General features: G+C 41.6%; 2 protein-coding genes across 3 annotated transcripts in view; one reads left to right on the top strand and one right to left on the bottom strand.

Annotated features, from left to right (window-relative positions):
- The window catches only part of reep3b (receptor accessory protein 3b), a 45,154-nt gene extending 44,279 nt beyond the window's left edge, over positions 1 to 875 (bottom strand). Inside the window, exon 1 of the mRNA XM_084938554.1 lies at positions 500 to 875. The gene's annotated coding sequence lies outside the window, so the exon portion shown is untranslated. The remainder of the gene's footprint in view (positions 1 to 499) is intronic.
- Positions 876 to 7,045: 6,170 nt separating this feature from the next.
- jmjd1cb (jumonji domain containing 1Cb) overlaps positions 7,046 to 24,963 on the top strand; it is a 114,393-nt gene continuing 96,475 nt past the window's right edge. For both annotated transcript variants that reach the window (XM_084938549.1, XM_084938548.1), the window contains exon 1: positions 7,046 to 7,489. In XM_084938549.1, the coding sequence (XP_084794675.1) occupies positions 7,334 to 7,489 (156 nt within the window). In that variant the 5' untranslated portion in view covers positions 7,046 to 7,333. The remainder of the gene's footprint in view (positions 7,490 to 24,963) is intronic.

Below are 24,963 nucleotides of genomic sequence, written 5' to 3'. Positions count from 1 at the left end.
GGTTTTAGCAGTTTTGGAGACAAAGTCAGAGAGGCAGGGTTGAAATGATTTGGATGTGTGCAGAGGAGGGATAGTGAGAGGCTTGGTGTGACAGAGGATGGTAGGGATAGGGTTAGATGGAGGCAGAGGGCGATCCCTAAAGAGAGCCGCTGAAAGGCGAAGAAGACCAAACACATCCCTACTCAGCTGTACACTGACTGTGATTGGTCACATCTGACCAACTCATCTAGGGGTAGAAATCTAGAAAGCCGTTGAAGTATTTCTTTAAACAGCATGAATATGCAGTGAGTTCTTCTGCTAATTTAAGGAACTGGGATGTCTTTAGCAGAGCTCCCCAGCAGGTCTTGTATTATGTGAAAGCACAATATAAATGTGTACAATATAAGTGCAATGCAGTACAGTATAGAATCCAATAATGTTCATCCCACAGTGTCATTTCTTCATAGTTATCACAATACTCTTGCTTTCAAATTGGTCTTACTCGTCTGCTGACACCTACCGCTGCTCTGTGCCTTCTTCGTACTCTTTTGTTTTCTCTTTCTTGCATTTCCTTGTCAGTCTGTTCTATGACTGCATTTCCTCAGGATCTTTTCCCTTTTTTTTCCAATGCCGCTCTTCTTCCATCGCTCGTCAAGCTCTCGTTCTCTCCTTATCTTGCATCCCACAAGCCTGGAGATCACTGCAGGCTGATTGCTACATGCTTCACGCATATAAACCTTGACGCTGTCCTTAAGATGCCTCCACTCCACTCCATTGAGACGTAAGCACATGAACACAAAAGCACACAAATACGCAATCCTGGACAGGGCAACACATGAATAGGAGACTCACACAGACCTTCCCTCTCTCATTCTGCTTTGCTCTGCCCTATTCTCCTCCTCTTGCCTTCACTGCTCCTTTTTTAGTCTTGCTTGTTTATAGTAAGTCGATGGAAGACGTGGAGTAAACCACACAGGAGAGAGATCAAACATGCCAGCTGCATTTTAAATTCTGATTGAGATAGATAGATAGATAGATAGATAGATAGATAGATAGATAGATAGATAGATAGATAGATAGATAGATAGATAGATAGATAGATAGATAGACATTTTCTACAGCTACTTTAATTACCATTGATATTCATTTAGTCTTTTTCTCCCATTGATCTTTCTGAGTTAACTTCTACCATTTTAATGCTTCGATCTTAAATCTGATCACCCTATCTCTAATAATCAGCTATGTACCACAGGCCTTCAAGCTGGCTGTAGTTAAACCTTTACTCAAAAAGCATCTCTAGACCCAGCAGTCTTAGCTAATTATAGGCCAATCTCCAACCTTCCTTTCACATCAAACATCCTTGAAAGAGTAGTTGTCAAACAGCTAACAGATCATCTGCAGAGGAATGGCTTATTGAAGAGTTTCAGTCAGGTTTCAGAGCTCATCACAGCACAGAAACAGCTTTAGTGAAGGTTACAAATGATCTTCTTATGGCCTCTGACAGTGGACTCATCTCTGTGCTTGTCCTGCTAGACCTCAGTGCAGCGTTCGATACTGTTGACCATAATATCCTATTAGAGCGATTAGAACATGCTGTAGGTATTACAGGTACTGCACTGCAGTGGTTTGTATCATATCTATCTAACAGACTCCAGTTTGTGCATGTAAATGGAGAGTCCTCTTCACACACTGAGGTTAATTATGGAGTTCCACAGGGTTCAGTGCTAGGACCAATTCTGTTTACATTATACATGCTTCCCTTAGGCAGCATCATTAGAAGACATAGCATACATTTACACTGCTATGCAGATGACACCCAGCTCTATCTGTCCATGAAGCCAGATAACACACACCAATGAGTTAAACTGCAGGAATGTCTTAAAGACATAAAGACCTGGATGGGCGCTAACTTTCTGCTTCTTAATTCAGATCAAACTGAGGTTATTGTACTCGGCCCTGAAAACCTTAGAAATATGGTATCTAAGCAGATTCTTCCTCTGGATGGGATTACCTTGGCCTCCAGTAACGCTGTGAGGAACCTTGGAGTCATTTTTGACCAGGACATGTCCTTCAACGCACATATTAAACAAATATGTAAGACTGCTTTCTTCCATTTGTGCAACATCTCTAAAATTAGAAATATCCTGTCTCAGAGTGACGCTGAAAAACTAGTTCATGCATTTATTACTTCCAGGCTGGACGACTGTAATTCATTATTATCAGGATGTCCAAAAACTCCCTGAAAAGCCTTCAGCTAATCCAAAATGCTGCAGCAAGAGTCCTGACAAGAGAGAGCAGATTTCTCCTGTTTTGGCTTCCCTTCATTGGCTTCCTGTTAAATCCAGAATTCAAAATCCTGCTCCTCACATACAAGGTCTTAAATAATCAGGCCCCATCTTATCTTAATGACCTTGTAGTACCATATCACCCTATTAGAGCACTTTGCTCTCACACTGCAGGCCTACTTGTTGTTCCTAGAGTATTTAAAAGTAGAATGGGAGGCAGAGCCTTCAGTTTTCAGGCCCCTCTTCTGTGGAACCAGCTTCCAGTTTGGATTCAGGAGACAGACACTATCTCTACTTTCAAGATTAGGCTTCAAACTTTCCTTTTTGCTTAAGCATATAGTTAGGGCTGGACCAGGTGACCCTGAATCCTCCCTTAGTTATGCTGCAATAGGTATAGGCTGCGTGTTTCTTCTTCAGTCACCTTTCTCACTCACTATGTATTAATAGACCTCTCTGCATTGAATCATACCTGTTATTAATCTCTGTCTCTCTTCCACAGCATGTCTTTGTCCTGTCTTCCTTCTCTCACCCCAAATGGTTGCAGCAGATGGCCGCCCCTCCCTGAGCCTGGTTCTGTTGGAGGTTTCTTCCTGTTAAAAAGGAGTTTTTCCTTCCCACTGTCGCCAAAGCGCTTGCTCATAGGAGGTCATATGATTGTTGGGTTTTCTCTGTATGTATTATTGTAGGGTCTACCTTACAATATAAAGCGCCTTGAGGCGACTGTTGTTATGATTTGGTGCCACTGACTCTGATATCCTAGGTGCTTACAATAATGCTACAGCAGTCATTTGGCATCTGCTGGTGCATGCCACATTTGACTGATGTGGATACCCATATGGAAAAGATATATATAAATCTTATAAAGTTTGTATCTGTCTTGTGTGAGACTTGTATGAAAAGCATATAAGAGAGAAAACAGATATAAGATCCCTTGAAAAATTATATAATGAAACTTGTATGTTTTGGATACTTACTAAAACAATATATGAAAGTAATGAGAAAGTGGCCACTTTCATGAGTAAATCATGTAAGCCTTATATGATTTACTCGTGAAAGTGGCCACTTTCATGAGTAATCACATATAAGTTTTTACTATTTCTTTTCCATATGGGTAGGGCCAATGCCACTGGGCAACTTCAAGCTGGTGTTCTGCAAATCCAAGCTGCAGTATTCTCTGCATTAGTTGTCGGTGCTCGTCTCATCTCCCAAGTTTAGCTCATTAGTCCAAGTTTGAATTTTTATTTATCTTTTAGTGTTCATGTATTTTGTTTCTAGGTTCATTTTTGCCAGCAAATAAAAGCTGCTGCTTTAAGTTAAGTTCTCCGTCTCAGAGTCCTGCGTTTGGGTCCAACCCCTGCCTGCCAAACAGCTTACCATAACAGCAATGCCATATCTCCACAGTCTGAGCCTGGACTCTATCCTCTAAAACGACAATGTGAATTCCCCAGAGAACGGGGTTTATTAGAGACTACATCCAGAATTTGGGAGTGGAGAGAATGGAATGGCCTGCCTGCAGTCCTGACCTCAATCCCACCAAACACCTGTGGGATCAACTTGGCCGTGCTGTTCATGCCAGAGTGACCAATATATTCACATTGGCTGACTTGTGACATTGAAGAATGGAATGCCACCCCACAGCAGTGTGTGACCAAGTGGTGACTAGCATGAGAAGGAAGTGCCAGCCTGCTGTGGCTGTGTATCGTCCTTCCACATGGTTCTATGGCCTGTGTTTGTTAAATGAATAAATTGTTAAATTGCCAAAATGTCATGTTTCTTAGGACTTCAATCATCCAACCCAATAAACAACACCAAACAAACTCTGGCTATTGCCGATTCTGTTTTTGGACATGAAGCTAGAGACACCAACAACCATAGTGAAGTATCTTCCAGTGGCCAGAGCAGGTGACATCGCAGGAGCTCTGAAACTGTTGGCTAAGGATAAACATAAATTCTGTAAAACTATAACTCCCGTTGGCAGTAATACCAGTCAGCTACATCAATAAGAGGTCACTAAAATTTGAATTGAATCAGTATGTAACAGTCAAAACAATGTTGCACTAGGTAGTTTTCTCTGGTTCCCCCAAATTGGACCAGGAGTGATGTGTTTAGCCACATGTCCTTCTTAAATTGCTGGTTGTCTGAACGGTTCCAAAAAATAATGTTGGCTTTATAGATAATTGGAAAACTTTCTGGGGAATACCTGGTCTTGTTAGGAGCTACAACATCCAATCCTTGGATGGAGCTAATCTCTTTTCTAGGAATCTGGTCAAACCCCCCAAACTATCCAGAGTTGAGACCAGGAAGCAGAGTTTCAGTCTGGTAAATGGATCGGTTCTTATATAGTGCTCTTCTACTCTGAGCACTCAGTGTTCATACAGTGCACAGTCTGGAGCAGACAGGGATCAAACCACCAACCTTCCGATTAGTAGGTGACCTGACTGCGTCAGCTCCAGACCACCAAAAGACAACACCACCCACCACATAAACACAAAAAGTCCCAAAGAAAGAACAATGTGGTATCTACAACTACTGCGGGGTCTACCGTGTTATTGTATGGTCTACCTTACAGTATAAAGCGCCTTGACGCAACTGTTGTGATTTGGCGCTATATAAATGAATTCAATTGAACTGAATTACAACTGCACCAAAGAGTAAACCAGTGAAATGCAGATTATTAAGTCTCTCTCTTAAGTTCCTATTGGTACATGAATTAATAATTCATCAACGTATTGATGTACTCTGCCTTACGGACACCTGGTTACAGCAGGTGGATTATCTTAGTTTAAATGAATCAACACCCGAGTCATACTAACTGTTAGAATCCTTGAAGCTCAAGTTGAGGCGGGTGAGTGGCAACAATCTTCCACTCGAGGTTATCAATCAACCAAAGACCCAGAAAGTGTTTTAATTGTATTTGTTGATATTTGTCGTCCTCCTGGACCTTAATCAGAGTTTCTATCTGATGTCTCCAGGTCTACCCTGGGCCTGCTCCTGGAAAGACACGCCCAGCCAAAACACCTAGCCCAGGAGGCGACTCCTTTCGATGTGGAGTAGCAGCACTGCTCTGAACACCTCCTGACTGACTGAAGTCCTCACCCTATCGCTAAGGCAGAGCCCATCCACCTTTCTGAGAAAATTTCCACCGCTTGTATCTCAGTCTAATTGTGTTAACAAGAAGATCAGACTGACATACAAGACTCCCCCAAACAACAACGCACCACCTGGTGGCGGATGGATGCATAACATTTAGGACACAATAATTTACTGACATTGGGCATCACATAAAAACGTAACAATTAGATTAAACAAGTAAATCCGACCAGTGACAACAACAACAATTACTCGGCTAGTCATACGTTGTGAAGTATTACATCTCCACAGCGCAATACCATTGATATTTATTTAGACTCTTGTTGTCCAGTTGATCTTTGTGAGTTCACCTTCAGTAATTACTTCCTCCAAACAATCAATGTGTGTTTTAGACCCCATTGCAACAAGACTGTTCAGAGAAGCCCTACCATTTATTAATGCTTCAACATTAAAAACTATAAACCTATCTCTATTAATAGGCTAACTGCCTGAAAATGCTTCAACAAGAGTACTGACAGGGACTAAAAAGAGAGAGTATATTTCACTGGTGTCCCTTCATTGGCTCTCTGTTAAATCCAAAATTGAATTAAAAACCCTTATTATTACATAAAAGGTCTTGAATAATCAGGCCCCATCTTATCTTAATGACCTTGTAGTACCATATCACCCTATTAGAGCACTTCGCTCTCACACTGCAGGCCTACTTGTTGTTCCTAGAGTATTTAAAAGTAGAATGGGAGGCAGAGCCTTCAGTTTTCAGGCCCCTCTTCTGTGGAACCAGCTTCCAGTTTGGATTCAGGAGACAGACACTATCTCTACTTTCGAGATTAGGCTTCAAACTTTCCTTTTTGACAAAGAATATTATAAGGGAGACCCTTAATCCTTCCTTAGTTACGCTGCAATAGGCTTCCGATGATGCTCTAGTGTTTCTTCTTGACACACCTTTTTGTGTGTTTGTACACCATTCTGCATGTAATTATTAGTTATTATTATTCTCTAGTTGTGTGTCTTTTTCCCGTCAGTCCCTGAGCCTGGTTCTGCTGGAGGTTTCTTCCTGTTACAAGGAAGTTTGTCCTTCCCGCTGTCACCAAAGTGCTTGCTCATTAGGAGTCAACTAAATGTTGGCGTATTCTCTGTATTATTGTAGGATCTTTACCTTACAATATAAAGCAGCTTGAGGCAGACTGTTGTTGTTGAGACCACCCAAGCACACTGGGTATGTTCTTTGTAGCCATTAAAGAGTAGAGATACGGTATTGCTTTAAAATAATTTTTGCAAGAAAAACAAACAAACAAAAAAAACCTCTCTCACACACACACACACCAAAAAACACCAAAACCCAACTTTCATACTGGGATAGTGATGAAAATCGTATACCTTTAGTAGAATGGATAAATGATTACATTATTTATAATATATATTAAAATAAACAATATATTAAACAAAATATAGATGATATAAACATAATTTCCTCCAGAATTGTTACCTTCCTATATTAATGCTGCTTGTGATGACAGAAATAGAAGTGCAGAGCGGGAGTATAACAAGGAATTTGAACATTAGTCGTTCATTATATTAGCCTCGACTCGTGGCGGTAGTAGTCGGTGTAGTATTAGCAAAAATAGTACCAATTATTCGACGGAGCGGAGGGACACCAACGTGCTGCGGTTTGTGAATGTCTAGGGATCAGCGGAGAAACACCAATGGATGGCGGCTGTGCTGCGGTTCAATGTTCCACCGTTTTTTCAAGTGGAGAGAAAAGGCGACTGACGCTTGAACGGGTGGAGACTGCTACACGTTTAAATCCCCCGGGTCGGTTTTTCATCTTTCAGCAAGGCCAACTTTTCTTTTTTTCCTTTTCCTCCCATCCGTTGGATTATTTAGAGCTGTTTTAATGTCGTAAGTTACAGGTCTGCAAGGGCGTCGTTGTTGGGAAGTTTATTCCGGGGGGGGTGGGGGGGTTTGACCAGCAAAGGGCCATGGCAGTCGAGGCTCGGCCGGAGCTGGTCGGGAAGCGGTTCCTCTGTGTCAGCGGTGACGAGCCGCCTGAAATCGGCGACATTGGTCGGTGGCCGTGGAGGTCCGGGGTTATACGGGCCGTCAACCATCGTGACAGCGACAATGCCGAGCTGACGGTAAGGAAAACGCTGACTTTGTCCTCGTAGTTGGTCTGTTACATGCAAAGCAAACGGGAAAATCTCTGTGGTTGGTGGCTAGCCAGCGAGGCACTGTTGTAGGCTTGCCAGGCGGAAATTATTTTGCGGCTTTCTTTTCGGTCGCTGCGACTCTTCGGACGCAGGAGTCTATGGTGTGTATGCACAACTGATTAGTAGAATGTGTTGTATTGTTTACATGTAAGTTTGGCTAGTTTTCGGACCGCTTAAGCCTGCGAGTCAATGTGTGGTAGCTTGGAAAGCAAACGGTTAGTTCTGGTCTAAGTTCTCCGCTTATTTACATGAAATCCTCCAACTTGTGTCTTCCATTAGGCACGCGCTGTGGCTAAGACTGATTTAAGTGGGCTGGTTATTCAGTTAGTGCCAGATCATTTGAAGCGCGGTTATGTGTGCTTCTGCCAGCCAGAGGGATATTGTAAGGGTCGATTGACACATAATCAATGCGAAGCACCGAGTGACATGTGAATGGCTCATGTTGTCATTCGAGAAAAGCATGTGTAGGAATTTGAGTCCCGAGCGGCTTTAATCTGCTTTACACTGCAGATCAGCTGACGCGTGTCAAGTTGGCTTTCTACAGACGTTAAATTAGTCGTTATTACTTCGTGGTTACTCGTCTCCGTCCGTGTTATTAGGGCATTTCTTGTGGCCACTCGGACTTGCGCACGGGTGCGGGAATGCTAGGATTTCCAAACACACAACAGAAGAGGTTCGCTGCAGGCTGAACAAAGGCCATTTTGTCTTCAAGTAAAATATATGGTTTGCATTTTCAAAAAGGACCTTCTGTCACGCTCCTGCCACGCAGGTGCCGATACGTTTCCCGCTTCACGTGTAATAATTGCATTCGTAATAGTAGCCGGGCAGTAAATACACGATCCCTCCTTCCTATAAAGAGAGGCATTTTTTATAACGGGCTAACGTGCCAAAACCAACAAACAATGAAATATTTGCCCTGACAAGCCCTTGGCTGGCGAACGCAGTGTATAGTGCATTTTCCCCTTTTCTTTTGTTCAGTCTTTTTTGACTGCCTATGCAGATAACTGGCAGAAGCCCCAGCCCAGCTCTGATTTGATGGTTTAGCCTGTTGTCTTTGTCTATATGTTCCCTTTTTGAGAGCAGTAAAGCGTCTGGCTTTAAAGCTTATGGCGAATTTAATCATGTGATTGTCACAGAGCTCTGTGGCGGATTTATTCTTTGTGTATGATTTTATTTGTCAAGTTAATTTCTTGCATATTTTCCAACTATTTTGAAGCTTAAACGTTTTTTTTTTCAGTGTTCTTAGTCCTTGGCAGATCATAGATGCAACTGATTAATACTGATTTCTTTTTGATTAGAGAGTAGACGAATTTGTGTTGTCACACCTTCCTTGCTTTCTGTTATTCATATAATCAAAGTATCAGGCTGGCACGGGTGGTTACGTATCTTTCATGAATTAATTACAGTTTCATAACAAAACATTGTTGGTGCCTTCACTAGATCAGGCATGTGCTTCTTTGTACTGGACAACAGCCATGTCCCCAGATTACTAATGCCCATGTAGAGCTGGTCCTTGTCTGTGATGTAACTTAGGCATGGAGTAGTGTTCTACTTTAATTCCATACAGTGTGGCACAGTCTCATTAGCAAGGGGCTTAACTATCAGAGTGAATACAGTGGAGAGGGATTTGAGAGTAGATTAGAGGAAGTGTGTCAAGCCAGGCTGCCAGGCCTTTGTCAAGTGTCTCTGATCAGATAGGCCAAAAGTTCATATTTACTGTTAATGCTCACTGAGATTTATTACTCAGCAGATACAAATGTAGAAAAAAGAGAATGCCCCTTAATGTTTTTCACGTTTGTGGCTGAAGTAGAAATCAATGAGTGTGTATCAAAAATCCGTTGGACAGAACAGCACTTAACAATTCCTGTAAAGACGATTCTCTTGGTTTCACTGTCTTAAAATTACATTTAATTCTAGGGCTGCTCGATATAACCATATATATCGGATGACGATATAAAAACGTCTATCGTTTCATTTTACGCTATTGTTTGTTTTGTGGTGTCGCAAAATAAACTGTTTACAGCAATATTTGTTCATTATTTTGATGGTCACTGTAGTGGTTATATTAATGTCTTAAAGTTCTCTCTTTCTCTTATATTTAATATAACCACACTACGGATGGACAAGCACCTGTTTTTATGTGTTGTCTTAGCAACAACGACGGTAACAGCATCGCGTGTCCGCTTGTTTATGTTCCACATAAACCTGTCACAATAAAGCTCAAGATCCTGTTGAGACCTTTCAAAATAAACTGAATCACGTGAAAGAGTATGCAGTGTTTACGGATGAGAAGTAAAAAAGAGAAGCCAGGTGCTAAAAAACAAACCTTAGACTCAAACGTTAGAACAGGCTTTTCCCCGCAGCACGCCGTGTAATAAATACTCACAAAGAAAACGGCGCCGTTACAACTTATGTCTAAAAATGTATCGTTTCATGCATCGGTTAAAACACTCGACTCCAGCTACACGACGCGCAGCTGGAAACACTTCACGTAAGTCGAGCTGCCCGAGATTCACAGACTTTACAGAAAATGTTACATTTTTGTGATTTATAACGTTATCGGACGATAGAATTCTTATATCGGGATATGAGATTTTGGTCATATCGCACAGCCCTATTTAATTCTTATATGGAGTGGAAGAGCTTATTACTTGATTTGGAAAAAGAAAGAAAATATTTTGTTTCTCTGATTGTTGCAGTGCGGTCCGTACCTGCTGTTACGATGCAGTCCGTGTGACCTGATCACAGACAGCGTTGATGCACTGAGATGTGATCAGTCAGACGTATTCATTTCGTATTCATTTGGTTGCACGGTTAGCCAACCATGTTGGCTACTCACAGTTTCTATAGTTCATTTTGCATAAGACAGTTTAACAATTGTGTGTAAATATTAAGTGACCATATACCCTGTGTGTTTACTCAAGGGTTGGTACAGGGTGCTTTGGAGGTCATTGTTGGTAACTGGTTGTTTATAAAGGTCTTCTAAGCTATATTATCAGGGTTGATTGAGTTAATGTAGAGTTTTCCCAGGTATGACATAAGAAAATAAAAAAGTGAAACTTGTTGGTATTTTGACTTCTGCATTTTTCACTCTAACACTTGTAGATTGAGTCAGTGAGCATGGAAATAATCATAATTGTCTTTGTGTGATTTTACCAGGTTAATATTCAAAATTCAAAGAGCCATGAAATGCTGTGGACTGTGTCTGACAGAGATTTTATTATGTCAAAATTATTTAAGATCTTAAATTTGACATCTGGCTAAGCTGTATATCAAGTAAAGTGGCAGAACCTGTTTTACCTTTAATATAAAACATCTTCAGTTAGGCGTGGGCGATATATCGAATATACTCGATGTATTGCTAGTTTTTGCATGTACGATGGTTAATGGTTATGATAAAGCCATGTTGAGTATAAATTGCCATAGAAATATTACGCTGTCTGCATATGAGGTTTTCCTCTCCCACACGCTGCGAAGGCATTATTACTCCGTTATTACTCCGTTATTACTCCAACTTTCAGTTTTTATTTTGTCTCATGAATTCATGATGATGTTGAAAAAAATGTTGAACGGTGTATGGTTCAAAATAACATTTGGCTTTGGAGGTTGCAAACATATCGTGATATATGTCGTTTATTGTGATATAGCCCAAAAAAATATCATGATATTAGATTTTCCTCATGTTAACACAGTCCTACCTTGAGTGTAGTGATTTGGTCCTATATAAATAACACTGAATTAAATGCAGCACGTCGGCACGGTGGTTAGCACTGTTGCCGCACAGCAAGAAGGTCCTGAGTTCAATTCCACCATCAGGCCGGGGTCTTTCTGTGTGGAGTTTGCATGTTCTCCCCGTGTTTGCGTGGGTTCCCTCCGGGTACTCCGGCTTCCTCCCACCGTCCAAAGACATGCAGCTTGTGGGGATAGGTTAATTGATTTATCCAAATTGCCACTAGGTGCGAATGTGCGAGTGAATGTGAGTGCGAATGGTTGTCTGTCCCTGTGTGTTGGCCCTGCGACAGACTGGCGACCTGTCCAGGGTGTACCCCGCCTCTCGCCCTATGACAGCTGGGATAGGCTCCAGCGCCCCCCGCGACCCTGAAAAGGAGAAGCGGAAGCGAATGGATGGATGGATGAATTAAATGCTGTTTTCTGTTTGTCTTCAAATCATTTGTTTTCAAAGTACTTTCTGACAAATAAACAAGTAACATTGATTGCTTCTCAAGTGTCCTGCAGTTTAACTATGATTTCATTATGTTGGACTACAACCTGTAGGCCTCATTCATCTCAGTGAGCTTGACATGAACCATTGTCCACTCCTCTCCTGGTCAGAGTGACCCTTGCCAGAGGTGTTTGTTTATCTCTTCACGAGCTTCTTTTTGCCCAGGAGCAGGCTTACAAATACATTGTAACTAAATCTTAATCCTGTTACACAGAATGTCATAACTGTTAGTTAATAAGATACAATGTATCTGTTTTGATGAAATAACAGGTTTAGTTTGATACAGTTGGTTCTGCTTATAATGATATTTAATGAGTAGCCGCAGGGTTAGATTCAGTCTACGTGTGTTTATTTTCCATCTCATGTCATATCATGTCAGGCTCTTGTTACTTCCTAATCTATTTGCAGTGTCACTAGGTGTTTGCCACCTGAGAAGCCTAAAGTCATTTTAATTAGCTCTGCTTCAGTTCTGGGAGGATTTTTAAAAAGAATAAAGTTCAGAAAATGAAAATAAATTACTCCATTGATGATTTTTGTGAGTTCCTCTGCATTTGAGCCAGTATTGGTTCTGCAAGCACTCTGAAACACAAACTGGTAGCAGATTTAAATGGAACTGATATGAAATGATAAATATTAAACCGAGAGCTGAACATCTGTGAAGCAGTCATATAAACAATGTCTAAACAGCATTTTAGGCCCCCATAGTTTTCAGTTGCTTGAGAGACAGTGACACATGCTTAAAGAAAAGGCAAAGCTCAGCAGCAAAGCTCTACTCTGGCACATTAGACACAAAATTGACAAACTCATCTGGATTCACAGTGAATAGAAAGGGCAGGGCAGCCAGGTCATTGCCTATAGGAGCTTTTGTTTTTCATTACAGTCCACTGTGTGTGTGTGTGTGTGTGTGTGTGTGTGTGTGTGTGTGTGTGTGTGTGTGTGTGTGTGTGTGTGTGTGTGTGTGTGTACAGAACCTTTGGTGCCAGTTTGTTTTTAAGGCTGTAGCCTTCGGTTCATCACTGTGTGGCTAATCAGCAGAAAATAACAGGCTGTGAGTGGAAAAGAACCTTCCACATACAGAATCCATGCATGGGTGTTGCAGTGCTGCAGTGTGTGTGAGTGTGTGTGTGTTGGGTCGTGAATAACAACATTGTTTAGAAACAGAGGGAATAAATGTGGCAGAATAGATGCTGTCAGCTTCTTGTGTATATGTAGGCTTAGTCCACATGAAATAGATCCATATACTATTAGGGCTGCTCGATTATGGCAAAAATGATGATCACGATTATTTTCACTGACATTGAGATCTCGATTATTTGACGATATTTATTTAACAATAACAATGTGTTGAATAATGACTTTAAAGATTGTCAAAAAATAATATAAAATAGTGCAAATACTGATAGCAGTGCAAATGTTTGCAATATAAAAATAGATGAAAAATGTAAACATCTATGTTTAGTGAACTTTGCAGTGTTGCTCTGTGGTGCAGCTACGACACTGTAGCAAAGTTTACACACTGTGTCTACTTGATCCACGTCTGACTCCGTGAACCCATAATGTTTCCACACCACTGAAGTTTTTTTACCTCTCTTTTCAACCAACAGCAGTCACTCTCCTCTCCAAATAACTTCTGCTTAGCTTTCCGAGCTTCCCTCGGGTCCTCTTAATCAGCGGTCCCCAACCCCCGGGCCTCGGACCGGTACCGGTCCGTGAGTCGTTTGGTACCGGGCCGCGAGAGTTGAGGCTCAGGTGTGAAATGTATAGTTTTCAGGGTTTTTATCGGTTTTCAGCGTTATTTTGTTATCGTTTTTATCGTTAACTCGGTTTTCCTGGGTCTTTTCTCGTGTGTTATGAATAAATCTTCTTTTTTTCGGTACCGGTACTAGTTTTATTTTGTTGTATTTATCCGCGACACCTTAAAGGCCGGTCCGTGAAAATATTGTCGGGCATAAACTGGTCCGTGGCGCAAAAAAGGTTGGAGACCGCTGCTCTTAATTGTTGTGACACGTGTTCGAAACGCAGAGAGGTGCGCTCGATTTGCCACACGGAGCAGCGCGAGAGTAAAGCACGAGGGAGGGGCTAATAATCGGCTCAGTCATTTTTAATGATCGTTGAAAGCCCAGATCGTAATCGAGATTAAAATTCGATTAATTGAGCAGCCCTATATACTATATCATTCTGTACAAAACACAATGGATTTGAATTCTTTGCATTGTTGTTCAGTGCTTCGTCTGTTTTTCAGTTTTCACTTAAAATGTGTTCTTCAACAGGTCAGTCCAAATTATAGTCACATGACTGTACATGTGAGTCACATGGCCTTCAATTCATTTTGTTACATGGTTAAAAAAATATTGTAAAATATCTGTTAATATTGTGATAAAGCTGTGTATTATCTCAGGCCGAGCTTCTCACCACCGTGCACTCATTTCTTTTATGCTCTGTAAAAATCTCTCATAGAGCTGTCGACAAATACTCTAAATTTCATTATATAATTGAATAGTTAAAAAAAGAGAAAAGAAGCACTTGTGTCTGTTTCGTGAGCCACACAGGATGTAAAGCTGAAAAACGATGCAGTGTTGTTGGGAGGTTAGCTGAGCACAGTTAAGACTTTAAATGTACTGCAAATTCTTCAGGATATTCTTGTAGTACTACGTTTCTCACATTAGTTATAGCAATCGTTTCAGTTCAATCAGGTAAATAAATGAAATGTGTAGAGTGGTTATATTTATTTATTAGGTTGGCATCAGTGCATTGAGCTACATTTTGCAATATGACATCCAAGCTGTGAGGTGTCTGGGCAGCGCGGTAACGAGATCCACCAAATGTTAGTGGTTTGTTTTCTGGTGCCTAAGGAAACAAAATGTAATCTGAAGCCAAGTTGGGATGGCTGGATGCACCCTTCCCCCATTGCTGTCAGACACACACACACACACACACACACACACACACACACACACACACTGAACCTCATTGCTTCATACAGCAGCCACAAAGTCTTCCACAGGCTCACGGGCTTCCTAGATAACCCTGGGAATATATTAGGCTCCTCTAGTCAGCAGCTGCTCTAGCTTCCTGCAGGACCTTGTCAGACCTCAGTGGGCTGTTCTTCTGTTCTTAGTGTGGCATGGTGTAACTGTATAATGCTAAAACGTATTATAACCTTGTGTATTGTTCCTAGCTGCAGCAATACATTTAATGTTAAAACCAAAGGAAGGCTGTCCATTTTCACTTTGTCTATTAAGCAGTAAGTGATTCTTCATTGATGGCTAGCTGCACTGAAATGAGAAAATGCATCAGTTAGCAGTAATGCTAACTGATGCTAAGGTTTGTAGAGCACTTTTTAAATGATGACTTGTTGGAGAGGGTGTTTGAGTCAGGTGCACTGGTGCTCTGCTGGACTAAGCTTCAGTCTGATACTCAGTGGTTGACTTTTCCCTGTAATAGGTTGGGTGTACGATATTCCACCCATCTTATTTGCAAAGAAATGACTCTGCACCATAACGAGAGGGCCAGGTGGCACAATCAGTGGGCAGAGCAGAGGTCCACAACGTCCGATCAGGAGCATTTCATGTAATATTAAGGTGTAATTTAACCCCTATATATCCTGGGGTTAAGTTGTTCTTTTCCCAGGCACACTGCAACCATAACAGAGTTTTTTTTTTTTTATCATGGCATGATTGGGAATCCTAATATCATCAACATCTGTGGAAGGAAGAAAAATCGCCACCGTACCATCTCCTTCACTTTGTTTTTTCTCGCTTGTAGTGGTAAGAAGTAATCTAGTTACTGAGATAATGTGGCCAAACTAGAAAAAAGCACAAGTTTCCAAAACAGTTTTTTAAACAAATTGAACTGGAGCACTTTCAAGGACTTTCTTGACAGACCAGAAGTTAAAACTAATTTCTTTTCCCTGTGTAAGTAATGGTCAGGAGGTAAGGCAAAGCAACAGTAAAACTGTGTATCATGAAAATACTCAAAAGTTCATTCTAACGGTAACATTTTAAAATAGAAATACAACAAAGTGCAGTAGGAAAACACTAATCAAGCTAAACAGAATGAATAACTAACCTCTCATGCCTTCCTGGAGAATTCCCAAGCTCTCTGAATCACCGTCCAGTCGAACGATGTACTCTACACAGTGTGCGAGGGCGGACACACCAAACAGCTCCCATATCAGGATTTTGACTGTGTAATATTTCACGCAGCCAGAGCAGTGAAACTTCCAATACACCGCTCTCACAGCAGAGCATGTATAACTGAGTTATAGAAGGAAGATCCCAAAGCATCGTCCTGCAGATTGACTCACTTGCTATCATCAGTGTCTACGCCTTCATCAGCTGGTGTCATCCGCCCGCTCCAAGCCTTGCAGTTGTTCGTCTGAGCTGGCTTCTTCCATTAAAGCTTCTCTTCCTCACTGACTGTTTGCTCTATAAGGTAAATGCCTCATCTTTTGGTTTTCTGTGTTAAAAAAACCCAACACGGTGAATAATGAGTGATGCAGCGACATTACAGTGGTGAGCTGGAAAATTATTATACATCTAAAGAAAAAGGACATTAGTCATTTTAATTTTTCATAAAATAAATGACAATTAATTTCATGAGCATCACACAAACCACTCACATGATTTAATTTCTGTGTGTAGACAGACCGTGTCGTTTTTATTATATTTTGACCTCATGTTGAATTTCACATCATCATTCCCCAAATAATTCAACTCAATTAAATCAAACACAATGCAAAGTAGTATTAAACTGTCATCATATCAGCTAACCTCATGACCTGTTTTCACTCTGTGGAAGGCTTCAGTAATGGATCACAGCTCAGTGAGATACACACCACCCAGTGGGTTACCTCTGGAGGATAACAGTGCGTGGCTGAGCTCTTTGGAAAACCTTATAACCTCTCAGTGTAGGCATGAATCAACAGCTACGTGAACAGCTTTGTTTAGTCAGAATCTTTTTCTGTAGATGGCTTTGAGTAAACTACATAATGCACTGTGTAGGCCAATGCTATGACAGTCACTGATAAATCAAAACATGTGAGCTGACCTGTGGGGTTTCCACAGCAAAGTCAGTGTTTCAGTAAAGCATGTAGGGAGGAAGCATAAGGAGCGAGTAAACCTGGGCTTGTCTGACTGCTTCAGCACCTCTGTCCTCACGCTTGGCTGATTTGACATAAAAGAGGTAATGCAATACTACACACTGAGATGGTTTGGCTGGACTTAATGTAGCTGGGATCCAAATAAGTAGTATAGATCAACGCCACCATGGGTGTCTCTTATCAAAGCAACTCTACTCAATAAATGACTTGTGTTGAGCTTCAGACTCATTTCAGTCCAGCCCAGAGCTGTTCTGTGTATTTTTGAACGCTGCTGTCAGTCAACCAGGATACTGGCTGGGCCCTCTAACGAGACTGTTACCAAAGAATGTGAGCGAAGCTATTTTTGTGTAGCCAGTAATGAGGAGGTTGTACTCATTCAGTTTGGAACATCTCCCACATGGATTGACGGAGACACTGTGGCTCGCATGTGTTCGTCTTTTCTTTTGTGTAGAACATGAAAAGTCATCTGCTGCCGTCTCCAGTTTTGGAGCACAGGGTGAGTGGAGTGTTGTTTGTCTGCTACCTGTGAGCAGTGAGCTTCAACTTACCCGGCTACATAATGTGCCCGACTTCTGTCCTAGCTGAAACCAGTTGACCCTGAAACATAATTCACTTAATCTTGTCATCTACTGATTCATTATATTAAACGTGGTTGCTCTGTGCCAGTGGGACACTACAAAGCATAGAGTGACAGCTGGCGTGCCGGCAGTCGCAGTAGATGAATTTTAAACAGGATCAGAACACTTTGTTCTCGGTGAGCAAAGACACAAACCATTCCTACCTGATAAGACTGTGATGAACAATATAAATCTCCTATTATGATGTGCGGCGGTTTTGTCACTACCACCACCATAGATGCTGGCTGTCATGGTTACTGAAGCACACCACCTCGTTGATTTCTCTAAATCTTACCATGTGTTTTTATAAACAACAATAAGGTAACACCTTAATCGCCTGCCTAATCCTGGTAGGGCTCACCGTGCTCCCAGTATGGCTTAGACCCACCGGGGCACCGTGCTGGTCAGGTCTGTTCTGGTGATTGTTTTTATCATGCAGGGGGATCCACTGTACTGAGTGGGGTGTGGTTTATATTAACATTAACATTACTGATTAATGTTCTCCTGATAGTCCTTTAATAATATGGTGAGCATCTAGTCTGATGGAGTCTGCTTTTGGCTTCACCTGTCCTGTCTGTGCCCTTATTGGACTTAAAGAAGCATTGCAATAATAATCATATCTCTAAAAAGCTGCCATTATATTTTATGTGTTGGATGCTCTCTTTACTTATGTGGAATTAGTTGTTTTTCATGTATCTACCACATGATGTATTTGTTGCAGTGTAGGGTCGTGTCCAAGGATGATGACGTCAGCAGTGTTGATTTTTAAATGAAAGCTTAATCTGACGGCACAAACTCCACTGTGTGCTGGGAGGCCACCATTAAGGAATAATAATATCTCAGCTGTTTAACTGATGAAGTCCACTGATGTTAATTCTGGTGTTCTAAATTGTTCATTGTTGTATATGAACGTCCACGTGTGTCTTTACCTGAGTTTTTTCTGTTTGGGTAGCACAGAGTGTGGAGAATAAATGGTGCACGTTAACCTCCTCCTGTCTCGACCCGGCTGTGATACGAGTATACCGAATACTTCTTTGTTTAACTGCTGGATATACCCAGATGGAAGTTATTGTATGTGCTGGCTCCAGTTTACCTCCGAGCTGTATGTGTAGATCCAGTTTCCAGGCGATAAACGTATACTTCAGCAGACGAGGTGTAATCTAAGTTGATTGCTTGACCATTAAATGAGTTTGAATGCTAACCACTGAATGACGTTATAGCAGGAAATGCAAAACCCTCTGTCGGTTCTTTGTCTCTTACCTCTGTCCGTCTGTTTGATCAAATAGCTCAAAAAGATTTCTGCACACCTAGGGCTGTGCAATATGACCAGAATCTCATATCCTGATATAAGACATCTATCGTCCCGATAACGATATAAATCACAGAAATTTAACATTAAAATTCTGTGAATCTCGGGCAGCTCGACTTGAGTGAAGTGTTTCCAGCTGCGCGTCATGTAGCTGGAGTCGAGTGTTTTAACCGACGTATGAAACGGTACATTTTTAATCTTGATGCTTGCTCAATCATCCAGGTAAGTAAATCAAATGCTGTGATTGCAGCCATTCCCCAACTCTCTGTCAGTGGTACTCATGGCCATTGATCGGTGGGCTTTGATCAGTGGTTGTTGATCAATGGTCATGAGAATTTGCATAATTAAGATTAAGGAGCTGACCTCCCAGCCCATTGTTCCATCAGTGGGCTGGTTTCAGTCATTATGCAAATGTCCTGTTTATAAGATTGAAACCTGCAGTCAGCTGAGACTGAAGACGTCACTTCGTCCAGATGAACAGAGTGAACTTTTGGAGATACATTTTTAGACATAAGTTGTAACGGCCGCCGTTTTCTTTGTGAGTATTTATTGTTCTAAAGTTTGAGTCTAAGGTTTATTTTTTAGCACCTGGCTTCTCTTTTTTACTTCTCATCTGTAAACACTCTGCATACTCTTTCACGTGATTCGGTTTATTTTGAAAAGTCTCAACAGCTTTATTGTGAAAGGTTTATGTGGAACATAAACAAGCGGACACGCGATGGTGTTACCGTCGTTGTTGCTAACGACAACGCATAAAAACAGGCGCTTGTCCGTCCGTAGTGTGGTGATATTAAACATAAGAGAAAGAGAGAACCTTAAGACATTAATATAACCACTACAGTGACCATCAGAACCATGAACAAATATTGCTGTAAACAGTTTATTTTGCGACACCACCAAACAAACGACAGCGTGAAATGAAACGAGAGACGTTTTTATATCGTCATCAGATACATATGGTTATATCGAACAGCCCTACGCACACCTACAGTTATGTGTAATATGTGCAACACTGACTAAAGGGGCAGTGCAGGTCATTTGGAAGATCTCATTTATGGATGTTGCCCTGTTTGCTGTTTTCATTTACAGCCAAAGACAGTTGGCTACATGTACAGGACATGCAGGAGAATCAAAATACTGTTTGTCTGTCTTCATAAAGAGCCTGTGTACACAGACAGTATTGCACATGACCAACAGCAGCAGGTATGCTTGCAGTAAAGAGCCAATGACAGACGGTCAGTAGCATTAAAAGATATGAGTGTGTGAGTGTGTGTGAGTGTAGGGGAGAGGTGGTGAATAGAATGTAATTTATTCTATTAGATGGTACAGCAGTGGATAAAACAGCTGTTTTCACGTACACGACAGTGTGATACTTGAATCACAGGCTGATATCAGCTATTGGCTGAACCAGACTCCCGATTCTCAGTTCTTTATAAGCAGCGACACGTCATGTTTCTGTACTCACGTTCTGCTTCATGTTCTTCAGCAATGAATCTGTTTGTATTCTAAGTGTAACATTTCAGCAGCTGTGTTAAGCCATGTCTGTGCTTTGTTTCCGATCACAAGCTCCTTGATTTGGACCTGAAAATAAGAGAAACTGTCTAGATGTACACACTGGTACATTGAGCCTGGCCCTCTGCTGTTGGTGCATGACTCACTAGCTGGCATTCAGAGAGACAGAGTGAAAACCAGAGAGAGGGACGGAGGGGAGAGAGATGATGTTTCAGAGAGCTGTAAGAAAGGAGCGAGCGGCTGTTATTTGAAAAATGAAGGGACAGAGTAGAGAGAGCTGTGTACTCTCATTAGCTGTTTGGTTTTGTAGCCAGCCAGGCTCTCTGGAAGAGAGGGAATGAGAGCAGAGGAGGAGGGAAAGGGAACGTGAGAGAGAAAATGGGAATGTGAGCGAGACTGAGAGAGAGGGGTTTCTTTCTCCTCTGTCTGGCCTCTCTCCCATAGCAACAGCGGCTTAGCCACGTGAACGGCAGTTCCTTTGAGTTCACCCGCTGCACAGAACTTAACTCCTTCAGTGCCAGCTTACAGCAGCACTGAGGCACAGAGCACAAGACAACAAAGATCTACAAAGGATCTGAGCACACTGTATCCTTTCCAACTGTAGTGTCTTCAGTTGATTTCAGACAGAGATCGTTTCTTCCATGTTCATTGACAATACTAATCACTGCTCTACCATCTGATAGAATAAAGAGGAATGCAATGTGCAATATAGTACAGTGGTGTCCATGACATTTGCACAATTAAAAGCTAACAGTCCTGTAATGCAATGCAGACATTTTACACATGCAACAGTTATTTTTGTGCAGCTGAGCAGCTTCTAGTGAAGACACACTGAAATGCAGGGACACTGCTCCCTAATGAGTGATCTTTAACATAGTTCAGCAGAGTCGCGCCTGATGGTGTGGACTGAACATCACGCAGAGGAGATCAGAGTACGCTTGTGCACTTATGTTAAGGTTTACAGCACTGTGAGAGGGAAACGGGGGAACGACTGTTGACTGGAGAAAGTATGGCTCCCCTGGGGAGTCCAGCTTCACTCTGCCTGTGCAATACAGACATAGAAACATCTCTTTTTTCTTCCAAGAAAAACCCCAAAACAAAGTGAAGGGCTGTGTATTTGAGCGTGTAGTGCTTTCAAAAGCAGAGCTTCATCTCCGTTTCACTAAGAGTGCAGTCGAAACGTTAAAGAGCTTGTTTTTGCCTTTGCTGCCTTCTGTTCATTCTGTTCTCTTCGTTCAACAGCTAGCTAACTCTTTCCAGATGGCATAGTGCTAATGCCACTTTCTTCTCTGCTGCTGTGTCCATAAGCACTAAACCAAACGACTTGGTGACCCAATATTGGCACTGATGTCCACATCAGTATTGAACTGCTTCTGTTTATTTGAAATTCATTCTTAAACTAAGAAATAGCAATGCAAGGTTGTGAGACATCTAATGTTACTAGTCCTTATACTGGAACGGTGATGTGTTATTATGTTACAAAGATGTCAGAGAAACACAAAAAGAAACAAACAAAAGTCAACAACAGTAAAGCGCTCTCCCAGCTCTGTGTTTCGTGCCATAAAGCTGAGAGTAACTTCTGAGATACTTGAGTGTGTCTGACGGAGTCTTTGTGACTGTGATGTGTCTGCTCCTGTTGTGTTTGCCAGGTAGCAAAGCCAGTGGGTGAAGTGTAAGCCCCACAGTAATTCTCACTGAAGCTTCAGAGCTTCAAGGTCTCTACCAGCATAGCTCCCCAAGAATTAAACCGTTAGCTTGTGACCTGACAGAGAGCGTATCATGTGAACGTGAAGACTGACATGTGAGTTTAAACCGAGTTTAACAAAGTTTAATATGCTGTCCACTTAAAATCCTGTTTCATTTTGTCTTGATGGAATCAGAGCTGGGATCCAGCCTGATCCAGGTCAGACCTGATCCGAATCTTTGGCTGTGGGTCTCTGCTGATGATGAGTACTGATCCAGTACAGTGTTAAATTATGAATCCATATCCCGCACTATACTCGAGCGTAGTAAAAGCTTAACAGCAGATGTCACACCGTCCTTTCAGCTTCTCAGGCTCCTGCCTGAATATCATGGCAGTGAAAGTAAATGAGTGAGCGAGCGAGAGCGGGAAAGCATGTCAGCTCACTGTGACCACAGTTTGCAGTCAAGTAAATAAACACAAGAAACGTTGCTGTTCCTCTGTATTTAATTCTGTACATGCTGCTGTCATGTTTCTATTGAGCCACTGCTGTTTAATGATATGCTTTAACTTTATGATAAAATCAAGTTCAAACTAAGGGATAGCTTCCAATTTCGATGAGATGAGTACGGAGCTCACAGAAATGCTGCTTATGTTTGGAGAAAGAAGGAGAGGCGTACAACCCGAAGAACATGATCCATGAACGTGGAGTATCTGCTGTGGGGATGCGTCAGTGCATCTGGATCTGGGAGTCTTGTCAGGGTCAAAGAATCATGAAGAAAGAAGGATACGTGAAGCCAGAGTGACATCTTCATACAGGACTAATAATGCTTCGTCATCTAGAGCCTCGAGCTGTCGTCATGCTGCATAAAAAACAGACTCACCCCCAAAAAGTTGATCCTGTTCATCTGGACGTGGAGTTTCCAGTGGGACAAACACGCGTCACTCATCCAGGTGACTCCTTCAGTCTCAGCTGAGTATGCATAACGACTGAGAATCAGCCGTGAGGTCAGCTTCACCATCATTCGCATGTAGGATTGATCATTAGAAGATACCAGGCTGGACCTCAGTACTCTATATCTTACTATTTTGGACATTTAGAGCTGAAATAAATTGGTCTTAGATTAAAAAACATTGACATGCTGGAAATAATATTTGGAGACCTGCCTGTGAAGAGTTCATTGTACAGTTCTTTGATTGTTATAAGCTCTTACAGTACAAAGTGATTATTAAAACATTGAGTTTAATATAAGTTTGCTTTGGGATGGTTTCAGTTTGTGAAACCTGAATGGTTGTGCTTCAGTTACACTTATGTAATGTCACCTTTATGAGTGGAGAGCAGCATTTTTAATTAAGTAGGCCCCACCACCGCCACAGGGCGCGGACCCCTGAACACTGCTGTGTGATTAGCCTCGAAAACTGCTTCAGCCGGGTGTCAGTAGCTCCTGTATTTGACGTGTCTCAGCTGGAATGTGAATTGCAATTAAACAAGTTAACTCTTGTTTCCTGAGAGAGAAAATATTCCCTCCCAAAGAAGAGCACATCATCATCATCATCAGCAGGCTGAATGCTGGTCGGCTCTTTCTGTCTTCATCAAAGCAGCAAACAGTACTATCCCCACATGCAGACGAGAATATTGATATATTTTGGATTTATGAAATTCAAGAAAACTGTGACTTTATAAATGCAGTAGCATCACCAGCAGCTCAGAGCTCTGCTGTCTGTTTTGTGAAATCAACAGTCAAAAGATACTTTTAATGATTAATCACTTACATGAATGTTACAATGAATTCTTTGCCTGATTATTGTCACATTTTCACAGATGTCTTTAGAGCTGCTCTTTTTCTTTTTAAACTTTTGTGCTGCTCATGGGCTAAAATCCTGTGAGTTATTGTGGCATATTTTAGTTGTGCAGTGAAATTAGAATTGGATAACAGTCTGCTCTAGAAATACCAGTCGGTTAAGTGTAATATCTTCATTTAATGTACAACAACAGTTACCGGGCTGCAGCTCTGAATAGAAAATGAGTGCAAGATATGTCAAAATAAACAGGAATATAATCCAGACGTGTACCCAAGTTCCCTATAGCCCCAGTAGCTATATACTCGATAGTACACGATTAGTATTTCCCTGTTTGAGCAGTCAGACAGTGTCGCAGTCACAAAGCAGTAAAGCTTGTCAGACAAGTAGACTTTGTTCTGGCGGCCATGTAGCCAGGCTTCTTTCCACTCTCCTGTCAGTGTGTACGTCAGCCTGTGCCTCGGCCCCCTGTGCTAGCACTCACACTTGAAAGAAAAGACACATGTGGACTCCAAATGCCTGCCCACACACAAGGCCCGCTTCATTTCTTTTGTAGTGTTGGCAAGCAGCGCAGAGAAAAGAGAAGTGACTGGGCTACAGTTCTACACTGACACACCTTTGAGGAAAACAGTGCTGGAGGTGATTCTGAGCAACACACACACACACACACACACACCCACACACACACACACACACACACACACACACACACACACACACACACACACACACACACACACTTGTCTGCAGTAGTGGTGTTGTTCATGTTGATGAAGACTGTGAATGGAGAGAGAGGTGATTTAAAACAGCAAAATGATTAATGCTGTAAAACGTGCATCAATGAAACCTGAGCTCTTTGTTCAGTTTCTGTGATCTGCAGCATGACAGTTTGATAATGTATTCAAACAGAATCATAGTTAATAAATGAGTTTTCATGGATTGATTAAACGAGCTTCTTATTGGATCATATTTAGATTTTGACATATTCTCAACATTTTACTGTTCAGTTGAGCTTACGCTCGGTTCCATGTCTTGGGTGCTGTCAGAGTTATTTCAGAACATTTTGTATTCTGTATTACGCTGCGAAGACTGAATGAAGCAAATACTATTCCAGTGAACTAGATGCATGATATGTAAATACTCTGCACACTGTCATGTGT

This window comes from Perissodus microlepis, chromosome 8 (genome assembly GCF_051167445.1).
Source record: "Perissodus microlepis isolate ML-2025 ecotype Zambia chromosome 8, ASM5116744v1, whole genome shotgun sequence".
Taxonomy (NCBI): domain Eukaryota; kingdom Metazoa; phylum Chordata; class Actinopteri; order Cichliformes; family Cichlidae; genus Perissodus; species Perissodus microlepis.
Note: the sequence above shows the minus strand (reverse complement) of the source record. Positions and strands in the feature narration are given on the sequence as shown.